The sequence below is a fragment of the Lissotriton helveticus genome, chromosome 5_1, assembly GCF_964261635.1.
Source record: "Lissotriton helveticus chromosome 5_1, aLisHel1.1, whole genome shotgun sequence".
NCBI lineage: Eukaryota > Metazoa > Chordata > Amphibia > Caudata > Salamandridae > Lissotriton > Lissotriton helveticus.
Window position 1 is genome coordinate 1,053,313,454 of NC_136065.1, and position 20,031 is coordinate 1,053,333,484.

General features: G+C 46.6%; 1 protein-coding gene across 1 annotated transcript in view; it reads left to right on the forward strand.

The window, feature by feature from the left end:
• The window catches only part of SLIT1 (slit guidance ligand 1), an 899,254-nt gene that overhangs the window by 844,618 nt on the left and 34,605 nt on the right, over positions 1-20,031 (forward strand). The window contains exons 30-33 of the mRNA XM_078643589.1: positions 4,812-4,905; positions 5,150-5,287; positions 15,917-16,154; positions 17,543-17,673. Of these exons, the coding sequence (XP_078499715.1) occupies positions 4,812-4,905; positions 5,150-5,287; positions 15,917-16,154; positions 17,543-17,673 (601 nt within the window). The remainder of the gene's footprint in view (positions 1-4,811; positions 4,906-5,149; positions 5,288-15,916; positions 16,155-17,542; positions 17,674-20,031) is intronic.

Below are 20,031 nucleotides of genomic sequence, written 5' to 3' on the forward strand. Positions count from 1 at the left end.
CACTGTTGTGCGGTATTCTTACTGCCACTACGAGATGTTGTTAATTCAGGTGCTCATATTATTGTACTGTCTCTGTGTCAATTTATTGTAGGCTGCCTTATTTTCAAGGATATGGTATTAAAACAATCATCATGTCCTACCCGTAAATCAGTACTTGTGTGTCAATTCTTCCTAATGAGTAAGCATGCTTGGCAAGTTGAGATTTCATATGTCCCTAAAATGTGTACTTTGCTATAGGTATTCCCTGTAGCAGCACTGCTCTTTTGGAAACGTCTCATAACTTGATGCTTGCCGCCTTCCCTATTTAGTTTCAAAGATTAATTTAAAGACTTTAAAAAAAACCTATGATTTACATTTCATGTTAGTCTTTCTTTCGTAACTTTATTGTTGTCTGAATATATATTTTCTGGTACAAGCTTATCTGATGTTATGCATTATTGTATTGTGAAATTATGTTAAATACTAATAAGTAGAAAAGTGTCCTCAACGGGTATTTTCAGGTACATGTTTCTGTTTTATTGCAGTTGTATAGATCTGATACTGAATAGCAATGTCATTTAAAGGAAATAGGTTAACCAAATGAACAGCCAGCAAAAACAAGCCATACGAGTCATGTAGTTCAGCAACAGAGATATTAATGCACATACAAAAAACATATGCCATTTATGGTTTACCTCAAATTTAAATGCCTAATAGTTACAACATAAATATACATAGATGTAACATTTCCATAAAAAGTAGTGCCAGGGATTTGAACAGAAAAAGACATATTGATATGGTCTGGAAAGTAAGCAATCATTTTCACCTCCATGGAGTGGTAGCATGGCCTTTATCAGGACTGGACACGATTAAAGATCACATGAATCCATAGATGGTTGACACTGTTAACACTAAGAATAAGTCTGCCTATGAAACATTAATATATTGAAATTATGAATGAATGTTGATTAATGTCCAAATATGGGAAAAGTGGATTTCTAAAGATGACGTACATTTGTGGTGATGAACGCATTATAAAGTAACCAAGGAGTGTTCATTGTTTAGACGCTATAGAAAAGTGCACAAGACTTAAAAACCTTGTGTGATTTTAAGTCTTTTAAAGTAACTATTCATGTTATGTAGGATAAATACAAATGTCCATGCTTTATTATTCGGGTTGAACAATAAGTTATGTTTCTGTTATCTCAGAGGCTAGAAGGATCATTTGAAAAATTGATCACTGTTAGGGATTAGGTTTTGCTCTACTTAAAGTGAGTCCACCGTTTTTCGATATGCTCTAAAAGTAAATAAACAATGAAAGAATTCTGAGAACAAAACCCATACTTTGGTATCAATGGTTAAGTCTTGCAGTTCCCTATCGTTGATGAATAATAACCATAAATTATTTCTATGATCCCCAGACTGGTAACTATGGTATTTTACGGAATTGTTCAGTTGCAGCTTTTTGTGCATGTAGTTACCATTTTAGGGCACTTGCATACCCTTTAATAATTTATCATACATTTCTAGGGTGTGTAGTTGATGCCTATCTTTCTCGAATCATTAATCTGTTATGCAGCACATAAAACCGGGAATGCTGCCTCTCAGCCACCTACCCACATCACCTATTCGAGAGACGAGCTCATAAGTATGGACCCCCCTCTGATACCAAGCTGTCAGTCTCATACCACTGCTAACCGTCAGGAGACCATATCCTGTGGTTTGCTTAACGTCAGATCTCTCAGCAAGCACCACGACGAAATTGCACTACTCATAGAGTCTCACGAGTTAGACATGCTCTGTATGGCAGAGACATGGACTAGAGCAGATAGCACGGTAGAACTGGGTCTTGCCTGCCCCCTGGGCTACAAAATTAGACACAAGCCTCGGGTAGGGACTAGAGGTGGTGGCATAGGCCTCATCTATAGAGAAACTTTGGATATCTCCCAGCTAGAGACGAGAGAAATCCCGGGATGCGAACTAATGGGCTTCTCCTTAAAAGGACAAGGAGGTGTCTTATACTCCGGGTAGCTGTGCTATAGACCCCCGGCCAATGCCTTGTCGGCCATACCTGAGTTGGTAGATCTGATTTACGAGCTCTCCAACACCCACACTAGGATTATGGTCCTGGGAGATTTTAATCTGTGGCCGGACGGATCTATGGATCTAGCTTATAAAGAACTGGTTCAGTCCTGCAGCAACTGGTACTTTCTCCGACTCACTCAAAGGGTCATGCTTTGGACCTGATCCTTGCAGATGCTAGTCGGGTGTCGGTACGGAACATCACCCCCAAATGCTGGACGGACCATGCTCTTGTCCATTTCTCCCTGCTACTCCCTGCCGATTCGTTGAAGAGTGGCAGGACAGGAGCCACTTCAAAGGTTGGTAGGCAATGGTCAAGGCTCCTGAAACAGTCGAGCCTGCCAACCCTGCTGGCAGAAGGCTTCTCCTTGGGAGGTAGTGCGGAGGAGAGTTATGTGATCCTCAGTCAGAAAATCTCTAACTCACTGGACGAATTGGCTCCTTCGCGAAGAATCAGAGACAGGGCTAAACCTGCCATGCCTTGGTTCTCCAAGGAGCTTTTTCAGCTGAAGCTCCAGTGTAAACGTGCGGAGCATGCCTGGAGGAGACAGTATTTTGAGTCTGACAAGGCTCTCTTTAAACAGGCACTACTGGCCTACAAATCCCAGATCAAGTGTGCCAAAGCCAGTTTCCTTGAGGAGACGCTATTGTCAGCGGCAAATAAATCCCAGGCCCTGTTTAAGATAGTCAGGGATTTATCTCGCCCTGCTTGTGCCTCCAATGACATCCCGGCCTCCCAATTGCTCTGCGACTCCCTGGCAAAGGCCTTTGAGGACAAGATCACCTCCATCCTGAGCAATCTTGGCACTCCGGTCATCTCGGCTCCCCAAGCCATGTCTAACTCTGCACTGGGATCCACCCTTAAGACCTTGGAGGTGGACGCTAGGCAAGCCCGGTTGAACAGCTTCCCCCTCCCGTCCTTTGAGGACTTTTGTTCTGTGGCGGACGGGATCTCTTCGGGTTCTCCTCTCGACCCGTTGCCACATAAATATTGGAAACTGTTCCATGCGGTGCTTTTCCCCCCTCTTCATGCCATCTGCTGCCAGTCCTTCAGTACTGCTCGGGTTCCGGACTGTTGGAAGCTGGCCGTGGTATCGCCGCTTCTGAAAAAGGACACACTGGATCCTACTTGCTCAGCAAATTATAGGCCTATCTCACTGCTTCCTCTCCCAATTAAGATCTTGGAGAAACTGGCGACAAAACATCTGTCCAGCTTTATAGAGACTAACATCTGCCTGGACGAGGCTCAGTTTGGTTTCAGGCCAGCCCACGGTACTGAGTCTGCATTGGTGACTGCTTTGGACTACCTTTGTTCGCGTGTCGACCTTGGTCGAGCAGCCTTTTTAGTGCTGCTCGACATGTCGGCCGCGTTCGACACGGTCAGCCATGCCATTTTTATCAGGAGACTTGAGGAGATTGGGGTATCTGGCCTGGCCCTGGACGGGTTGGTCTCTTACCTTGGTAACAGACACCAGGTGGTAGTCTTGCCGCCCTACCGTTCTGACATCAGGAAAGTGGGGCAGGGCGTACCTCAAGGGTCGGCCATTAGCCCTATTCTATTTAATCTATACCTCCGCCCCCTGGTCAGCCTGATCAAGTCTTTTGGCATTGCGGTCATCAATTATGCCGATGACACGCAACTTATCTTCTCGTTTGAGGGTAGGGATGCTGTGTCACAGGAGACTTACCATCGCTGCATGACAGCTACCGCAGAATGGCTGAGTATGAATTCTCTGCAATTCAACAGCTCAAAAACCGAGATACTGCACTGCTCAATGGATCGCATTCCCCGGCCTCTGCCACCGGACTTTTGACCTTCCTCCTTCCAGGGCACAGGGGCAGCGGCAGTCTCAACTCGGAATCTGGGTGTGTTGTTCGAATCTAATCTACAGCTAGACGCGTTTGTCAATAAAACTGTGGCTACGTGTATGCTGCTTCTCCGAACATTGCGGAAGATTTTCTCTTTACTCCCGGATCATGCCCGCCCAGAGGTAGTGCGTAGTATCATCTTAAGCAGGCTTGACTACTGCAACGCGCTACTTCTGGGTGCGCCAGCTACCCTAGTGGGTAAATTGCAGCGAGTGCAGAATATGGCTGCTAAGCTGGCTCTTTCCAGACGGCGTCTTGACTCCTCTTCCTTGGCGCTTATGGATCTCCACTGGCTGCCAATTGCCCAGCGCATTGATTTTAAAGCACTATGTCTTGTTTTTAGGGCTCTCCATGGCCAGGGGCCGTCCTCGCTGCAGACGATGTTCTCCTGGTATACGCCTACTAGACCCCTTCGTTCCTCATCAGCCTGCCTGGTGGTAATCCCTAAAATTATGAGGATTCGGATGGGCGGACGTTCCTTCAGGTTTGCTGCAGTTAAGCTGTGGAATGCTCTACCCTTGCCCTTGAGAAGTAAGGAGGATCTTTCCTCCTTTGAAAAAGGATTAAAAACACACCTCTTCCCCAGGATAGCGTAAAGATTGAGGCAGCATAATATTGTGTATGGCTGATCAAGTCAAGCGCCAGGATACCCTTTGGGTGACAGTCTGCGCTATACAAATATGCCATACAATACAATACAATACAAAACAGTATAAAATAGTTGATAGAAAATATAGTTCCTTCCTTCTTTACAGTCTGTACCCTTTTCGTACTTATTTTTTTTTTGTTTATTTATTTATTTGTTTGTGTTTTTCTGTAGAACTGAAAAGACCTAGAATGGGTGTCAGAGTGATTTACAATATTTTTTCTATATTGTTTAGGGGAATATTGTGAGCAACTCATTGATTTGTGTTCCTTGGAGAGGAATCCTTGTCAGCACGATTCCAAATGTGTCATCACCGCTGAAGGAGTAAAGTAAGTATCCACAGTCACCATTTGTCCATCTCACCGGCATTTTATTCATTGGGGATATTGGTTTATTGACCCAGACAGAGAGCCAGAAAAGTTGTAGACCCATTTTGTGATAAATAGTACACTTTATTTTGTACTTTGCTTCGGTGTAAGTGGAATTCTACTGGTACATTCTGTGCTGGAACTTGCCAAAGGGATTAATTGAATATACCTGAGCATGAATCCTCTTAATTTTGTGACTTCTCAGGTGTGAGTGTGCACCTGGTTATGTTGGAGACAACTGCAGTATCAACTATGACGACTGTAAGGACCATCGCTGCCAGAATAATGCCCAGTGCATGGATGAAGTCAATGGATACTCCTGCCTCTGCCCTGAAGGATACAGGTAAAGGAGCACACGTGTCGACAAACATCTGCACTCAGGGTGGGTTATAGGAGGCTAACAATATTTAGGTCATTAGTCAGTCTGGCCTAAAATCCCTCCGAGCTTCCATATATGGTCCTTTTAATAATTTAGTGGCCAATTTAGACCCTGGCAGGAAACCACTGTCCGTAAGGGTGCAGAGGTCATCTCTCCTGCCACCCCAGCCAACCCGCTCCCAAAAAATTAAGCAATCACTGCCAGCCCGGCCCTGTTTGTGACCACCTGGTTTTATCTAGCAGTGATGGACCAAAAAAAAGAAAGGACATCAGATCGTCCACTCTAAATAGGATGGGCGTTCTGAGGCGCTTAAGTAGGTGGCCACCATTATGTGGGGCCATCCAAGTAAGTTTTCCGACTGCTGTGACACCAGGAGTGGCACTGCTGTGGTAAAAAATATGATCTGCTGAACTCATAGTTGAGTGGGCGGACGCAGAGTTTGGAGAACAGCGTACTCTGTTGCGTTTGTGATGGAGTACCCTATCCACCAAACTAAATCTTTCCTGTTATTGAATCGTGGCCACAAAAAGCAGCATAGTGCTTAAATGTAACTACAAAAGATGAGGATAACATATGAAAGTACCCATTGAAAAGGTCGAAAAATGAATGGTTTTTCAATTATCCCAGAATATGGGGCATTAACTCCTAATGAAACCGCAGCAAGAACTCTTGTGTGTTCTTGAGCATATTAAGGCATATGTTTTAAACCTGCATGCCACCTTGTCTTTGAATCGTCACACACAGACCAGAAACAGTCTTCACAATAGTGTCAAACCAAAGCAAAGGACACAGAACAAAAAAATCATGGAAGGAACGTTCTAGCAGACAAAACAACTTGACAGTGGGTCAGAGTCTGTATTTTTCTCTGTTCTTTCTGATTGGTATTTTATATTTGCAAACCAGTTAAGGAAGATTGACCAAAATGAAACATCATATTAATGATACTTATAAGTGCGGTACACACTCACCGGGCCAATGTGAAATTTCTCGCGCACTGGACTAATGTTATTTAAATTAGGAGACTACATTTATGAAACTCGCTGCTTCAATTTGGACCAGTGAGGTGGCTGCAAATCTCCCAGGACATTAAAATAATCCATTTGCTGTACAAGCACAGTTTTCCCGACCTGTTGAGAATCGCTCACTGTGAATAGATGCATAATTCTCCTCAGTGAGTGTTTAGAGGCACAGGCTTATCCGAACATCTAGCTTCCTTGTGGGAACTAGTTCTTCTTGATTCTGACTTTATCTGGTCTATTCTCAAATGTCAGAGACTGATAAGGGCCATGAACGATATCTTTCTCTTTTGCTTTGTCACACATCTGCCATGATGTAACTAATCATGACATAGCTACAACTTCTACACTCTATACACCCTCCTCCCGCCCCATATCAGTGTCCCGTGCCCTGAATACATTATTCTAAGATAGAACACAGTTAAGGAGTGCATGTTCACCCATGCATGTATTTAGCCTGTCTTTACCCGCCTTCATCTTCACCCTTCAGCTTAAGGATAGAAACTGTTCTGTACTGATTATATGTTTTTCTTTTAATGTATGTCTATGTGTCTGGTTTATTTGCCTTGTTGATACCTTTTGCTTTGACTTGTAAGGATTTGACCATGGGACCTTTGTATCTGTTTTTATGCAAAGTCTTTTGTATGCTGCAATGCTTCAGCTCGCATTCTTCAGGCTGTGTTGTTTATTGACTGCCATGTTTTATGTATTTATTTTCATCTCAATTATTTATTCATTCCTATTTTATGTGCTTTTATGACTTTGGGCTTCATTACAATGCATTTCGGAACACAACCGATGGCTTGTCTGTTGCGGTCTGAATTGCATCTACTACAGCAGTCCCACCGACGCATTACGATGCGTGCGGTCGGAGGCAGCAGCCGGAGGGACCAACTGACACAATCCGACGGGTCAGTTGGAGAGTCCTCATAATCCCTAAATGACGGCGTTTCCGCCATCGGGATTATAATGTCTGTTTTCAACAGCCTTTCCATGTCGGCCTTTCCAACATGGAAAGGCTGTTGGAAAGCGACATTGGGGCCGCTTGCAGGGCCTCTTTCCCACACGGCCCTCCGCATCTGTGTTTTGGGGGCCCCTGAACATCCCTGCACTGTGTGGCAGCCACCACATGGTGCAGGGATGTTCACAAACTCCCATTTCTCAATGGAAGCTTGTGCTGTGGGCAGTTTCCGCCCGCCGCACAAGCTCCCGTTGAGAAATAGGAGTTTGCAACTGCACCATGTGCAGTCACATCCAAATAATGTGGTAGGAACCGCCGACCTAAGGTCGGACGGTTCCCAATCCGCAGTGGTGTCGGTCGGAGGCAACTCAGACCAACATCGTAATAAGGACCTAAGTGTTGAATAAAGCTTATCATGTCATTAATCATATTTAGCCTATCGGTCAGTATCTGCCCTTATAATCTTTGGGATTTGTTCCTTGTTGAGTCATGTGACCTTGATAATTCCCTAATCTGTCATGGAACTGGCAGGCTTTTGCTGTATCCTAATGGCATCCTAGCAAGACTATAGCTATATGAGGCTCCTCGTCACTGGCATTCCCATGTGGCAATACTAGAGCTTCAATTGTGCCACCATTCAGCTATATCTGCCCAAGTGTTAGGTCATGCCATGACATGTCAGATTTTGTTAAGCTATGCAACATTTTTTAAGCACACTAGCACTAGAGGTCTCTAGCACGGCAGCTTAGCAAGCAGTGACAAAACAAAAAGGCAAATCTGAAGTTGTGTTAAGATAGATGTGGTTTTCTGGAGCTGTATTTTTCGCTAGAATGCTGAATACGGTTCACATGCAGCTGTATTTCTATGGCCAAGATCACCTTTACTTTGGTGAAGTCTAGCATCTTGCTATCTCTCCACTGTCTTGTGGTTCTAGGCTTTGTGAGTGCAGTCTCTCATTGGCCAGTGGTGGTGGAGCTGGCCTGACTGCTGTTATCTTTTGTTGTGGTGATGCCATCCGTTTGCCTTTTCATGGGCTGTATGTTTGGGTCACTTGACTTCTCTATGTGAGGTATGGTCAAGAGAAAGAAAGTCATGTTTTTCAGGGGTGGGTGAGTCTTGAGCAGCCAAATGTTAAAGTTAATGTCATGCTTGATTTTCACTATGACTAAATCAATGCTTGCGCGAGGGGCATATGTACTAGCCTTAACTTTACATATTGTAAGGGATAGTCTGTAATCCTTTCCAGATCTGGCTCAGTAGTAGCTTCCATTTTTTGTTAGGTGCCGCTGCATCCTTATTTATGAGCTTTTTATGCTCCCCGGTGTAGTGGGCAGAGGGACGTTTCAACATGGTGAATGTTTCCAGACCTGGCATCTTTCAAAAGAATCGCAACATGTGGGTTGGAGTCTTCGGAGATGGTAGGGCCCTGAGCTCTGTACTCTCACCAGCCATGAGGGGGCACTGCCCTAGGGCCAATTTATACCCCCCACCCCCCCAAGGAACACAAACAAAAGCTTCCAAGGTTGCCACTGATGTTCTGAGGAGGTTGCAAGACTGCTGCTAGACATCAACTGTGTACTGCCTCCACACAGCAGCGAAAAACCCACTCTGTTCTGGGGTGTCCAATTCAAGCTGTCACTTACCATGTCATATCGGCTCTTCACCCGGAGATCTTTTGAACAACGAAGGTACAATGTGAAATGTATTTGCACCAGTTGAGTTGAGAGCTCTGATATGTTATTGCAGGTGCCTGGCTGTGTTATTTGCCTACCACTTGTTTGCATACATTGAAATGTGTCTTGTTATGGTGGTAATATGTAGATTTTGAAGCTGTGCCCATCTGATTAGCTGCAGTGGTATTAGGAAAATAGCGAAAATGTGCAATTTCCATTTTGGCAAGATACTATCTTTTTCCTTCAACACAGGGGTCTCTGTGTGGGGGTGAAATATTCACCGGTAATACTGTCACATTGTTTCTTACAGCAGTTATACAATTGTATTACAGTGTCTTCCCATGTGTGAGATGTGTCTTGAAGGGGGTAAACATTTGTTGGCTTTATTTACACATGTGCATACCCACACAAGTGGAACTGTCTGTGTGTCTGTGTGAGTGTATGTGAACTCCCCCTATGCATTTCTTTTGTAGATACCTTTGGAGATAGTTGCAGATGCATTTTTTAAATTAATGCGCTTGAATGGCACTGTGTCCCAATATTTGCACAAGTTCTTTGATGTTTCCATTTGTAGCTCTTAGCCGGTCCTAGTTCTTTTTCTGCTGAATCTGGTAATGTTTGTGCACTGCTGTTTGTGCACCAATGCTCTTATATTGTGGGAGGACTTTGTGTTGGGTGGCTTATGCTAATGGGTGTGGTTTTGGGAGTGTCATTGTGCCATCGTCCTCCAGACTTTATTATGTTGTTGGGTTCTTCGCTTGTATTTCTCTTCAACCTTGCTGTCCATCTGTTTGCCCAACTGCCACACATTTATTCTACTCTGGCAAGGGTTATCTTCACAATTTCTGTGCCTTCTTGTAAACTGTAACCCAAGTTGGTCGACTGGACCCTGCATTTTCTGCTAAACCAAAATGGGTGCAGGTCACACAGGAAGAAAATCTTGAGTTGAATAGACATTCCAACTTGTGCTGTAAAGTAGAACTTATCATTGTACAACCAGTGATTGTCTAGTGAAACGTTCTATTAATCTATTGCAAATTATTTATATGTCTCAATTACACAACTGTTGCAACTGTGAAATTTACGTTTGTGATTCTGTGGTTAGCTAAAGTGACACAAAATATTTCCTTATTAGTCTTCCCCAAAAGTATCAGAACCTTACCTAAACTATCACACACTATTTCATTTCACTTTATTAACGAGTATTATGTGCTAATTTGATAATGGTTCGTTACGTTATCAATTAGAAACCCTTGATTTCCATTTTTTTCTTAATGAAATTAACATAGCTATTTGGATATTAATATTATTTAAAATATGGCAAATCTTCCAATGAGTAAATCTATAGGGATCCTACTTAAGATGCAACTTTATACAGTACCTAAAAGCATATTTTAGTAATCAGAGAAAACTAGAGCCCAATAGTTTTCTTTTGTTCTAAACTTAATAAAACCTTTTTGTTAATGTATTAAAATCACTCACTGATTTTTGTTCCTGTGTTTCTTATATTCCTCTTTTCTCAGCTTTATTGATGCAGTCAGAAATTGAAAGCCAGATGAGAGCAAATAATTAGCGAGCAACATCTTGAATTTAATTTGTAAAATTTCAATTTTGATTTGCAAATGTACTAAACCCATTTAGCGTTTGAGCAACATGTTACAGATTCGCTAAATGTGTTAAGGAAATCATAAGGAATCGTTATTTGGAAGGGGCACGTTTAGGGTATACTTTCCAAATAATGATTCTCTATGGAATGTATTAATGTTTTGGTGACATTAATGTTTGACAGACACCTCAAAGGAGGTAGGAACTTGTTTGCAAATGGGAAGGGTGTCCCCCAGTGACTCCTTCCCCTTTGTGAATATCCAATGGGACCACTGCCTATTCCTAAAAATAGTTTTCATAATGTTTCTTTTTAACACATTAAATTTCCAATTAAGGAAAGCTGGCTGAATTAAACAAAAATGCTTTATTTAAAGTAATTACTGACATTGTTGCATTTTGCGACATACCTCATTGATATTCATAGAAACCACCGCAATGGAGCGCACACCGCTAGCCCCTCCTCCGGATCGCCCCTCGGGATTCTGGTACTTGTAGTTCAATAGTGGATCACCCAGGTGGGTGCAAGTCGGTACTTGTTGGACTGATGAATCTCTAGACCCGATACATGTCCCGGGTTTTTGGGTATCGCCCGAGACATGGCTCGGGTTTCGGGATAACTTCCCTCATCAGTAGAGAAATGGTTAGGGGTGGAGGAGAAGGCCGCCAAACAACCGTCAATGGCCTCGATGCCCGAACCGGCACGCAGGGCAGCATCCAGGAGCCCGTCGGCTCAAAGCTCAAGGGAGCCAATTAATAGAAACCACCGCAATGGAGCGCACACCGCTAGCCCCTCCTCCGGATCGCCCCTCGGGATTCTGGTACTTGTAGTTCAATAGTGGATCACCCAGGTGGGTGCAAGTCGGTACTTGTTGGACTGATGAATCTCTAGACCCGATACATGTCCCGGGTTTTTGGGTATCGCCCGAGACATGGCTCGGGTTTCGGGATAACTTCCCTCATCAGTAGAGAAATGGTTAGGGGTGGAGGAGAAGGCCGCCAAACAACCGTCAATGGCCTCGATGCCCGAACCGGCACGCAGGGCAGCATCCAGGAGCCCGTCGGCTCAAAGCTCAAGGGAGCCAATTAATAGAAACCACCGCAATGGAGCGCACACCGCTAGCCCCTCCTCCGGATCGCCCCTCGGGATTCTGATAATTGTAGTTCAATAGTGGATCACCCAGGTGGGTGCAAGTCGGTACTTGTTGGACTGATGAATCTCTAGACCCGATACATGTCCCGGGTTTTTGGGTATCGCCCGAGAAATGGCTCGGGTTTCGGGATAACTTCCCTCATCAGTAGAGAAATGGTTAGGGGTGGAGGAGAAGGCCGCCAAACAACCGTCAATGGCCTCGATGCCCGAACCGGGCAGCATCCAGGAGCCCGTCGGCTCAAAGCTCAAGGGAGCCAATTAATAGAAACCACCGCAATGGAGCGCACACCGCTAGCCCCTCCTCCGGATCGCCCCTCGGGATTCTGGTACTTGTAGTTCAATAGTGGATCACCCAGGTGCGTGCAAGTCGGTACTTGTTGGACTGATGAATCTCTAGACCCGATACATGTCCCGGGTTTTTGGGTATCGCCCAAGACATGGCTCGGGTTTCGGGATAACTTCCCTCATCAGTAGAGAAATGGTTAGGGGTGGAGGAGAAGGCCGCCAAACAACCGTCAATGGCCTCGATGCCCGAACCGGCACGCAGGGCAGCATCCAGGAGCCCGTCGGCTCAAAGCTCAAGGGAGCCAATTAATAGAAACCACCGCAATGGAGCGCACACCGCTAGCCCCTCCTCCGGATCGCCCCTCGGGATTCTGGTACTTGTAGTTCAATAGTGGATCACCCAGGTGGGTGCAAGTCGGTACTTGTTGGACTGATGAATCTCTAGACCCGATACATGTCCCGGGTTTTTGGGTATCGCCCAAGACATGGCTCGGGTTTCGGGATAACTTCCCTCATCAGTAGAGAAATGGTTAGGGGTGGAGGAGAAGGCCGCCAAACAACCGTCAATGGCCTCGATGCCCGAACCGGCACGCAGGGCAGCATCCAGGAGCCCGTCGGCTCAAAGCTCAAGGGAGCCAATTAATAGAAACCACCGCAATGGAGCGCACACCGCTAGCCCCTCCTCCGGATCGCCCCTCGGGATTCTGGTACTTGTAGTTCAATAGTGGATCACCCAGGTGGGTGCAAGTCGGTACTTGTTGGACTGATGAATCTCTAGACCCGATACATGTCCCGGGTTTTTGGGTATCGCCCGAGACATGGCTCGGGTTTCAGGATAACTTCCCTCATCAGTAGAGAAATGATTAGGGGTGGAGGAGAAGGCCGCCAAACAACCGTCAATGGCCTCGATGCCCGAACCGGCACGCAGGGCAGCATCCAGGAGCCCGTCGGTTCAAAGCTCAAGGGAGCCAATTAATAGAAACCACCGCAATGGAGCGCACACCGCTAGCCCCTCCTCCGGATCGCCCCTCGGGATTCTGGTACTTGTAGTTCAATAGTGGATCACCCAGGTGGGTGCAAGTCGGTACTTGTTGGACTGATGAATCTCTAGACCCGATACATGTCCCGGGTTTTTGGGTATCGCCCGAGACATGGCTTGTGTTTCGGGATAACTTCCCTCATCAGTAGAGAAATGGTTAGGGGTGGAGGAGAAGGCCGCCAAACAACCGTCAATGGCCTCGATGCCCGAACCGGCACGCAGGGCAGCATCCAGGAGCCCGTCGGCTCAAAGCTCAAGGGAGCCAATTAATAGAAACCACCGCAATGGAGCGCACACCGCTAGCCCCTCCTCCGGATCGCCCCTCGGGATTCTGGTACTTGTAGTTCAATAGTGGATCACCCAGGTGGGTGCAAGTCGGTACTTGTTGGACTGATGAATCTCTAGACCCGATACATGTCCCGGGTTTTTGGGTATCGCCCGAGACATGGCTCGGGTTTCGGGATAACTTCCCTCATCAGTAGAGAAATGGTTAGGGGTGGAGGAGAAGGCCGCCAAACAACCGTCAATGGCCTCGATGCCCGAACCGGCACGCAGGGCAGCATCCAGGAGCCCGTCGGCTCAAAGCTCAAGGGAGCCAATTAATAGAAACCACCGCAATGGAGCGCACACCGCTAGCCCCTCCTCCGGATCGCCCCTCGGGATTCTGGTACTTGTAGTTCAATAGTGGATCACCCAGGTGGGTGCAAGTCGGTACTTGTTGGACTGATGAATCTCTAGACCCGATACATGTCCCGGGTTTTTGGGTATCGCCCGAGACATGGCTCGGGTTTCGGATAACTTCCCTCATCAGTAGAGAAATGGTTAGGGGTGGAGGAGAAGGCCGCCAAACAACCGTCAATGGCCTCGATGCCCGAACCGGCACGCAGGGCAGCATCCAGGAGCCCGTCGGCTCAAAGCTCAAGGGAGCCAATTAATAGAAACCACCGCAATGGAGCGCACACCGCTAGCCCCTCCTCCGGATCGCCCCTCGGGATTCTGGTACTTGTAGTTCAATAGTGGATCACCCAGGTGGGTGCAAGTCGGTACTTGTTGGACTGATGAATCTCTAGACCCGATACATGTCCCGGGTTTTTGGGTATCGCCCGAGACATGGCTCGGGTTTCGGGATAACTTCCCTCATCAGTAGAGAAATGGTTAGGGGTGGAGGAGAAGGCCGCCAAACAACCGTCAATGGCCTCGATGCCCGAACCGGCATGCAGGGCAGCATCCAGGAGCCCGTCGGCTCAAAGCTCAAGGGAGCCAATTAATAGAAACCACCGCAATGGAGCGCACACCGCTAGCCCCTCCTCCGGATCGCCCCTCGGGATTCTGGTACTTGTAGTTCAATAGTGGATCACCCAGGTGGGTGCAAGTCGGTACTTGTTGGACTGATGAATCTCTAGACCCGATACATGTCCCGGGTTTTTGGGTATCGCCCGAGACATGGCTCGGGTTTCGGGATAACTTCCCTCATCAGTAGAGAAATGGTTAGGGGTGGAGGAGAAGGCCGCCAAACAACCGTCAATGGCCTCGATGCCCGAACCGGCACGCAGGGCAGCATCCAGGAGCCCGTTGGCTCAAAGCTCAAGGGAGCCAATTAATAGAAACCACCGCAATGGAGCGCACACCGGTAGCCCCTCCTCCGGATTGCCCCTCGGGATTCTGGTACTTGTAGTTCAATAGTGGATCACCCAGGTGGGTGCAAGTCGGTACTTGTTGGACTGATGAATCTCTAGACCCGATACATGTCCCGGGTTTTTGGGTATCGCCCGAGACATGGCTCGGGTTTCGGGATAACTTCCCTCATCAGTAGAGAAATGGTTATTCATTGATATTCATTAAGCAAGTCAAATTGCGACCCACTGCGATTTGGTATTTTGTGAACCGACCTATTAGTACATAGGTTGTGTCACAAAATACTACTTTTGAGAACACTATTCGATTCTCAAAAAGTCTGTGAGCAAATTGTCACATCTGGTCCTAGATCATTACTCTGAGGGATATCTTTACTAGGTTTGGTGTAATTCTGTTAAATAGTTTTTCCAAAAATGTTTTACAAAACAGTATGGGCAAGATTTGGGTGGTGATTTATATATAGGCATGCAGCCTGCCATTCCGCCATGGGGATGGAGTAAATTACTCCGTCCTCATGGCATAGGGACTGCCCGACTAATTTATAAATGACCACCATACAGGCAAAGAGTATTCTTTTTTTCTTTTTGTAAAGAAAACATATAATGCTGTTGACCATGGTGGGGGGAGCATTATAATGTTTTACTGTTCCTTACCGCTAGGTTTTACCTGGCGGTAAGTAACCGTAAAAAATGACTACAAGTCCGCCCATCTAAATTTGGCGGGTGGACATGTAGCCATTTCTCTGACGGCCCTTACTCCCCCAAGGCCATCAGAGACATTTTACCACAACGTTGACAGAGTATTCACCGCCAGGACCAAACTGAAAGTCAACCCGCATTTTAATCGAGCAGGTGAACCTTCAAGTTGGCGGTAAAAATACTCTGTCATTGTCACAATGGAGTATACATACCGCCAAAATATAAATCACCCCCATAGTGAGTTAATCAGACAGGGACGTTTGTATATCTGGAAAGTTGTAGCTCGGATTGTGTGTGGATCTGAATCCTCAACCTTGAAAAATAAACCAATCTCATTGGAAGAGGCAGCATGTTTTCTCTTTATTCATTGTGGGTTTCCCAGTTTAACAATTAAAAAGCTGGTCTCCACCCAGTGAGACACACTACATTTTGTTCAAGAGACTGGAGAGGCATTACTAGGTGGCATCTTTGGAAAAAAAAGAATCTGGTAGTCCTTACATTCTGATTGTACATTTTGTGTTTATTTTTTAGTGGTCAACTTTGTGAGATGCTGCCACGTGCCTCCATATCACCAAGTCCATGCGAACTGGCAGAGTGTCAAAATGGGGCCAAATGTGTTGACCTTGGGAACCGAGCCATTTGCCAGTGCCTACAAGGATTTGGTGGGGCAAAGTGTGAAAAGCTGCTGAGTGTCAACTTTGTGGACCGGGACACTTACCTGCAATTCACTGACCTTCAGAACTGGCCACGGGCAAATATTACTTTGCAGGTGTGTTACAAGATATGCCTGTATCTTTTTTCTGGTGGGATAATTACATGACTTAACAGAAAATGCCTTACTGATTGGGCACCTTGCATCCTTTTTAGGTCGAGCAACCTATCTCAATGCGCATGCGCATTGAGCGGGAGCGAGATATATAGGGGCTTATCGAGAGTTTACCTAACTGGCGATTCCACTGGCGATTTGATGCTGTGCCCGTGCGCTTTTAGGTCAATGCGCGTGCACATCATCAAATCGCCAGTCAATCACCAGCAGCACTCCTCCCACACCTTTGAAGTGAAGCTTAGCTTCACTTCAAAGGCCCCTGCTGCTTCACACCCTCATGCCGCTCCGCCCCCTCCCCTGCCCGCCGTGTCGCATTTCTCCTCCCCCCTCCCCATATCAATGCCCTCCGCCGGCCGTACTTTCACTTTGACAGCCTCCTCTTTCTCTAGACTCTCTCTCATCCTCACATTTCCTCTTACTGTCCCTCACGCACTCTTTCTTTGTCACCCCTCAATCTCTCGACGTCTGTGTGTTCCCCGCTCCTCTTCCCGCATCTTCGCTCTCAACTCTCTTTCGCACACACACCACAATTATCTTTCTTTTTCCTGTGACCCTCGCTTCCTCTCCTGGGTCCTTTCTGTGCCTCTCCGTCTATTACTCTTTGTCCCTTCCGTTGTCACCCACACTGTCTCTTCACCTCTCTCTCCCACACCGCTCTCATTGATCTACTCACTCTCGTCTCTATTGCTCTCCCACCCTAAACAGTCCCCTTCCACTCACTCCCTCGCTTTCCTGCCCTCACCGCCGCCTTACCTCTCGATGTTGCGTGTTCGAGATAGACTAGAGGAACATTAAAATAATTCTATAATAATTTGTAAAAATAAAAAATAACTATAAAAGTGCCTCTCCGTCTATTACTCTTTGTCCCTTCCGTTGTCACCCACACTGTCTCTTCACCTTTCTCTCCCACACCGCTCTCATCGATCTACTCACTCTCGTCTCTATTGCTCTCCCACCCTAAACAGTCCCCTTCCACTCACTCCCTCGCTTTCCTGCCCTCACCGCCGCCTTACCTCTCGATGTTGCGTGTTCGAGATAGACTAGAGGAACATTAAAATAATTCTATAATAATTTGTAAAAATAAAAAATAACTATAAAAGTGAAACGCGAACGAACTCAAAAGTAAAAATAAACAAGCATTGGCATAGCCAATAGGTCTCGCTTTTGGGACCTTATAAGTATTTAATTATCCAGCACGATATCCTTGGTGCAACAACCCTAACTGTTGCATGGCTAAACACTTATAAGGTCACAAAGGCGAGACCTATTGGCTATGCCAATGCTTGTTTCACACTGTGGCTATGTTTTACATGAGTTTTCTATTACTGTAGGTTTCAACCGCTGAAGACAATGGAATCTTGCTTTACAATGGAGACAATGACCACATGGCAGTGGAGTTGTACCAGGGTCATGTTCGGGTCAGCTACGACCCAGGAAGCTTCCCCAGCTCTGCTATCTACAGGTAATATGCAATGTGATTTAAGTGTTTGGATTCTGTGTGGCTGGAAACCATGTTTCAGGTTGATATCTTCTGAATTAAATCCTGGCATTCTGAGTTAATATATATAAAATGAGTAGTAACATGCTGCCTATGTTTTTCCAGGTCAAATTATGCATGGGATCCGAATAAATTCTGCATTTTTTAACTTGTGTTGGGTGGGTAGGCAGTGGGAGGGTGGTATTGGATTTGTTTGTGAATCTGGTATATTGTGGGTCAGCAAAGAGGGAATTCCATGCTCACCCAGTACTGTAGAAGGGGTCAGGTGGGGGCCAGGCACATCTTCCTGTCTGAGCCTGACGCAAATTACAGCCAGGTTTCTCTGACCAGTAATATGAGGTACTGTGTTCCTGCACTTAAGAAATCTGGGGTCAGATGTGATCTAATGGAGTGGTATCTCCCTGGAGATAACAATCCAGCTAACCTTTAATCAGGACATTGAACGAGAAATGACCATGGATGCAGGACAGTAATTTTTTAGGTTTCGCCTGGCGATTCGCTCCGCAGCAGCGTTCGCACAGGCGAAATCTAATGTCAGAACAGTACGGGGGCTTTGTCCCGCCTGCTCTTCCATTGGCTAGCTCCATAAATGGAGGCTAGCCATTGGAAGAGCGATCTGTCCGTCATTGCCGGAGCAGATTCGTGGGCGTTCCAGCGATTTTTACTCATCCCACCCCTTTTCGTACGTCATGCGGCGGTGGGCGGTGTTTTTTTTTTTTTTTTTAGGTTTCTTTTGGTCAGTTCTCTGAAGATGGCGGCCGGGCAGTAGCCTTCATGGCGTGGTCCGCTTTAACACCCGACACAATGGCCGGGCGGGCCGTGAGATAATGAAAACGTTGGTCGGTTTACACATGTTTATTAAGCCTGGTTTTAGTTTCCGACCCTGATCATTCTCGCAAATTCTAATATTTTCTAGATCGTTCTATAGATGTAGCCCCACCTTCCGTAAAGTGGTTCGCTATCCCTCGCTCTGCATCACTTTCACCCTGCTTACGTACGTTTCCTTACACACGAGTTTAACATCCTGCACCTCACTCAAACCGTTGTGTATTTTGGTGATGGGTGAATGTCGTAATCCTGGCTGCTCATAATGGTGTTTTAAACATTATTTCAAAGCAGAGCCCCGTTGTTTATAGAGTAAGTGGCTCATCAATGAAAAAAGAAGTTCACCAACCTATGGGCTCAGAAACGCCAAAGCGTTCCCTTCGTAAGATGACCGCCAGCCAGCATGTTAACACCATTCACACGTTGACATTCTAGTGCTCTTTCTCCGGTGGCTCACTTCGGCGGAAATGACGTTCCACACTATTACGTCTCAGCCTCAACTGCAGTTCCTGCAGGTTTTACTGGGCGAAGATGGCGGCGAGGGCACCGGGTGAGTGAGGGTCAGAGTATTTCTATTTCTAGGCATGGTGCACTGTCCGGTGTTCAGCTTACAAGTGGGTGAACTAACCGCAGACAGCAACGCGGTGTTTAAACTGAATATGTTCTTTTGGCTCCCGTGCAATTTCTTCCTTCAGCGTCCTTTCCCGTCCTGGGTGACCTTCCAGGCACCCGCAGCCACAGATGACGCAGGACTTGATTCTCTGGTGAAAAAGGCTTGCTCCTCGAGCTGCAAAGTCAGGCTGAGGTTTCTGGTATAGCAGTTTTGCGGAGTGACCGGCTCGGAACACATTATGATCAGGAGGCTGGGGCACAGATATTGTAGGGTGCGTGTAGTGATAGAGCACCATCCTCAGAGTAAGCGTAAAGGCAAATAAGGACACTGCAGCGTGCATTAAAGTGGCACTGCTCTGAGGAGGGGGTAGGCTGTGGTCCCTGCTCTGACAGAGAGGATGGAGGTGCACTGCAGAGTGAGACTGCGGGCTCTGCTGGGTCAGTGAGAATACTGCACTGCCGGGGGACTCAGGTTGCTAGGGAGCGAGCTCTTGGCCCTGCTGGCGCACTAAGTTTGGGGGACTTCTGGGAGAGAGAGTGACTGCTGAGAGAGAATGGGGTACAGCTGAGTGAGTGATGCTGGGGTCTGCTGGGGACTCAGGCAGGAGACCTGCAGCGCAGATAACCCAGGGCAGTGGGCAGGGGGCTCTGGAGGCTGCTGGAAGAGTCAGCCTGGCACACTGCTGTGGGGGTAAATCTCTGGCCGTGCTAAAGAGTGAAAGCCGGGGACTGACACTGGCCACTATAGGTGTGGCAGGGTATACTCAGACATGAGTCCCTTGCTCACTGCTCCATCAGGATTCAAGCAAGCCGGGCCGACGAGGCTGATATGCCAGAAACCGGTCCCCGGTAGCTTGTCTCCTTTCTGGTGAAGAATTGGCTTGG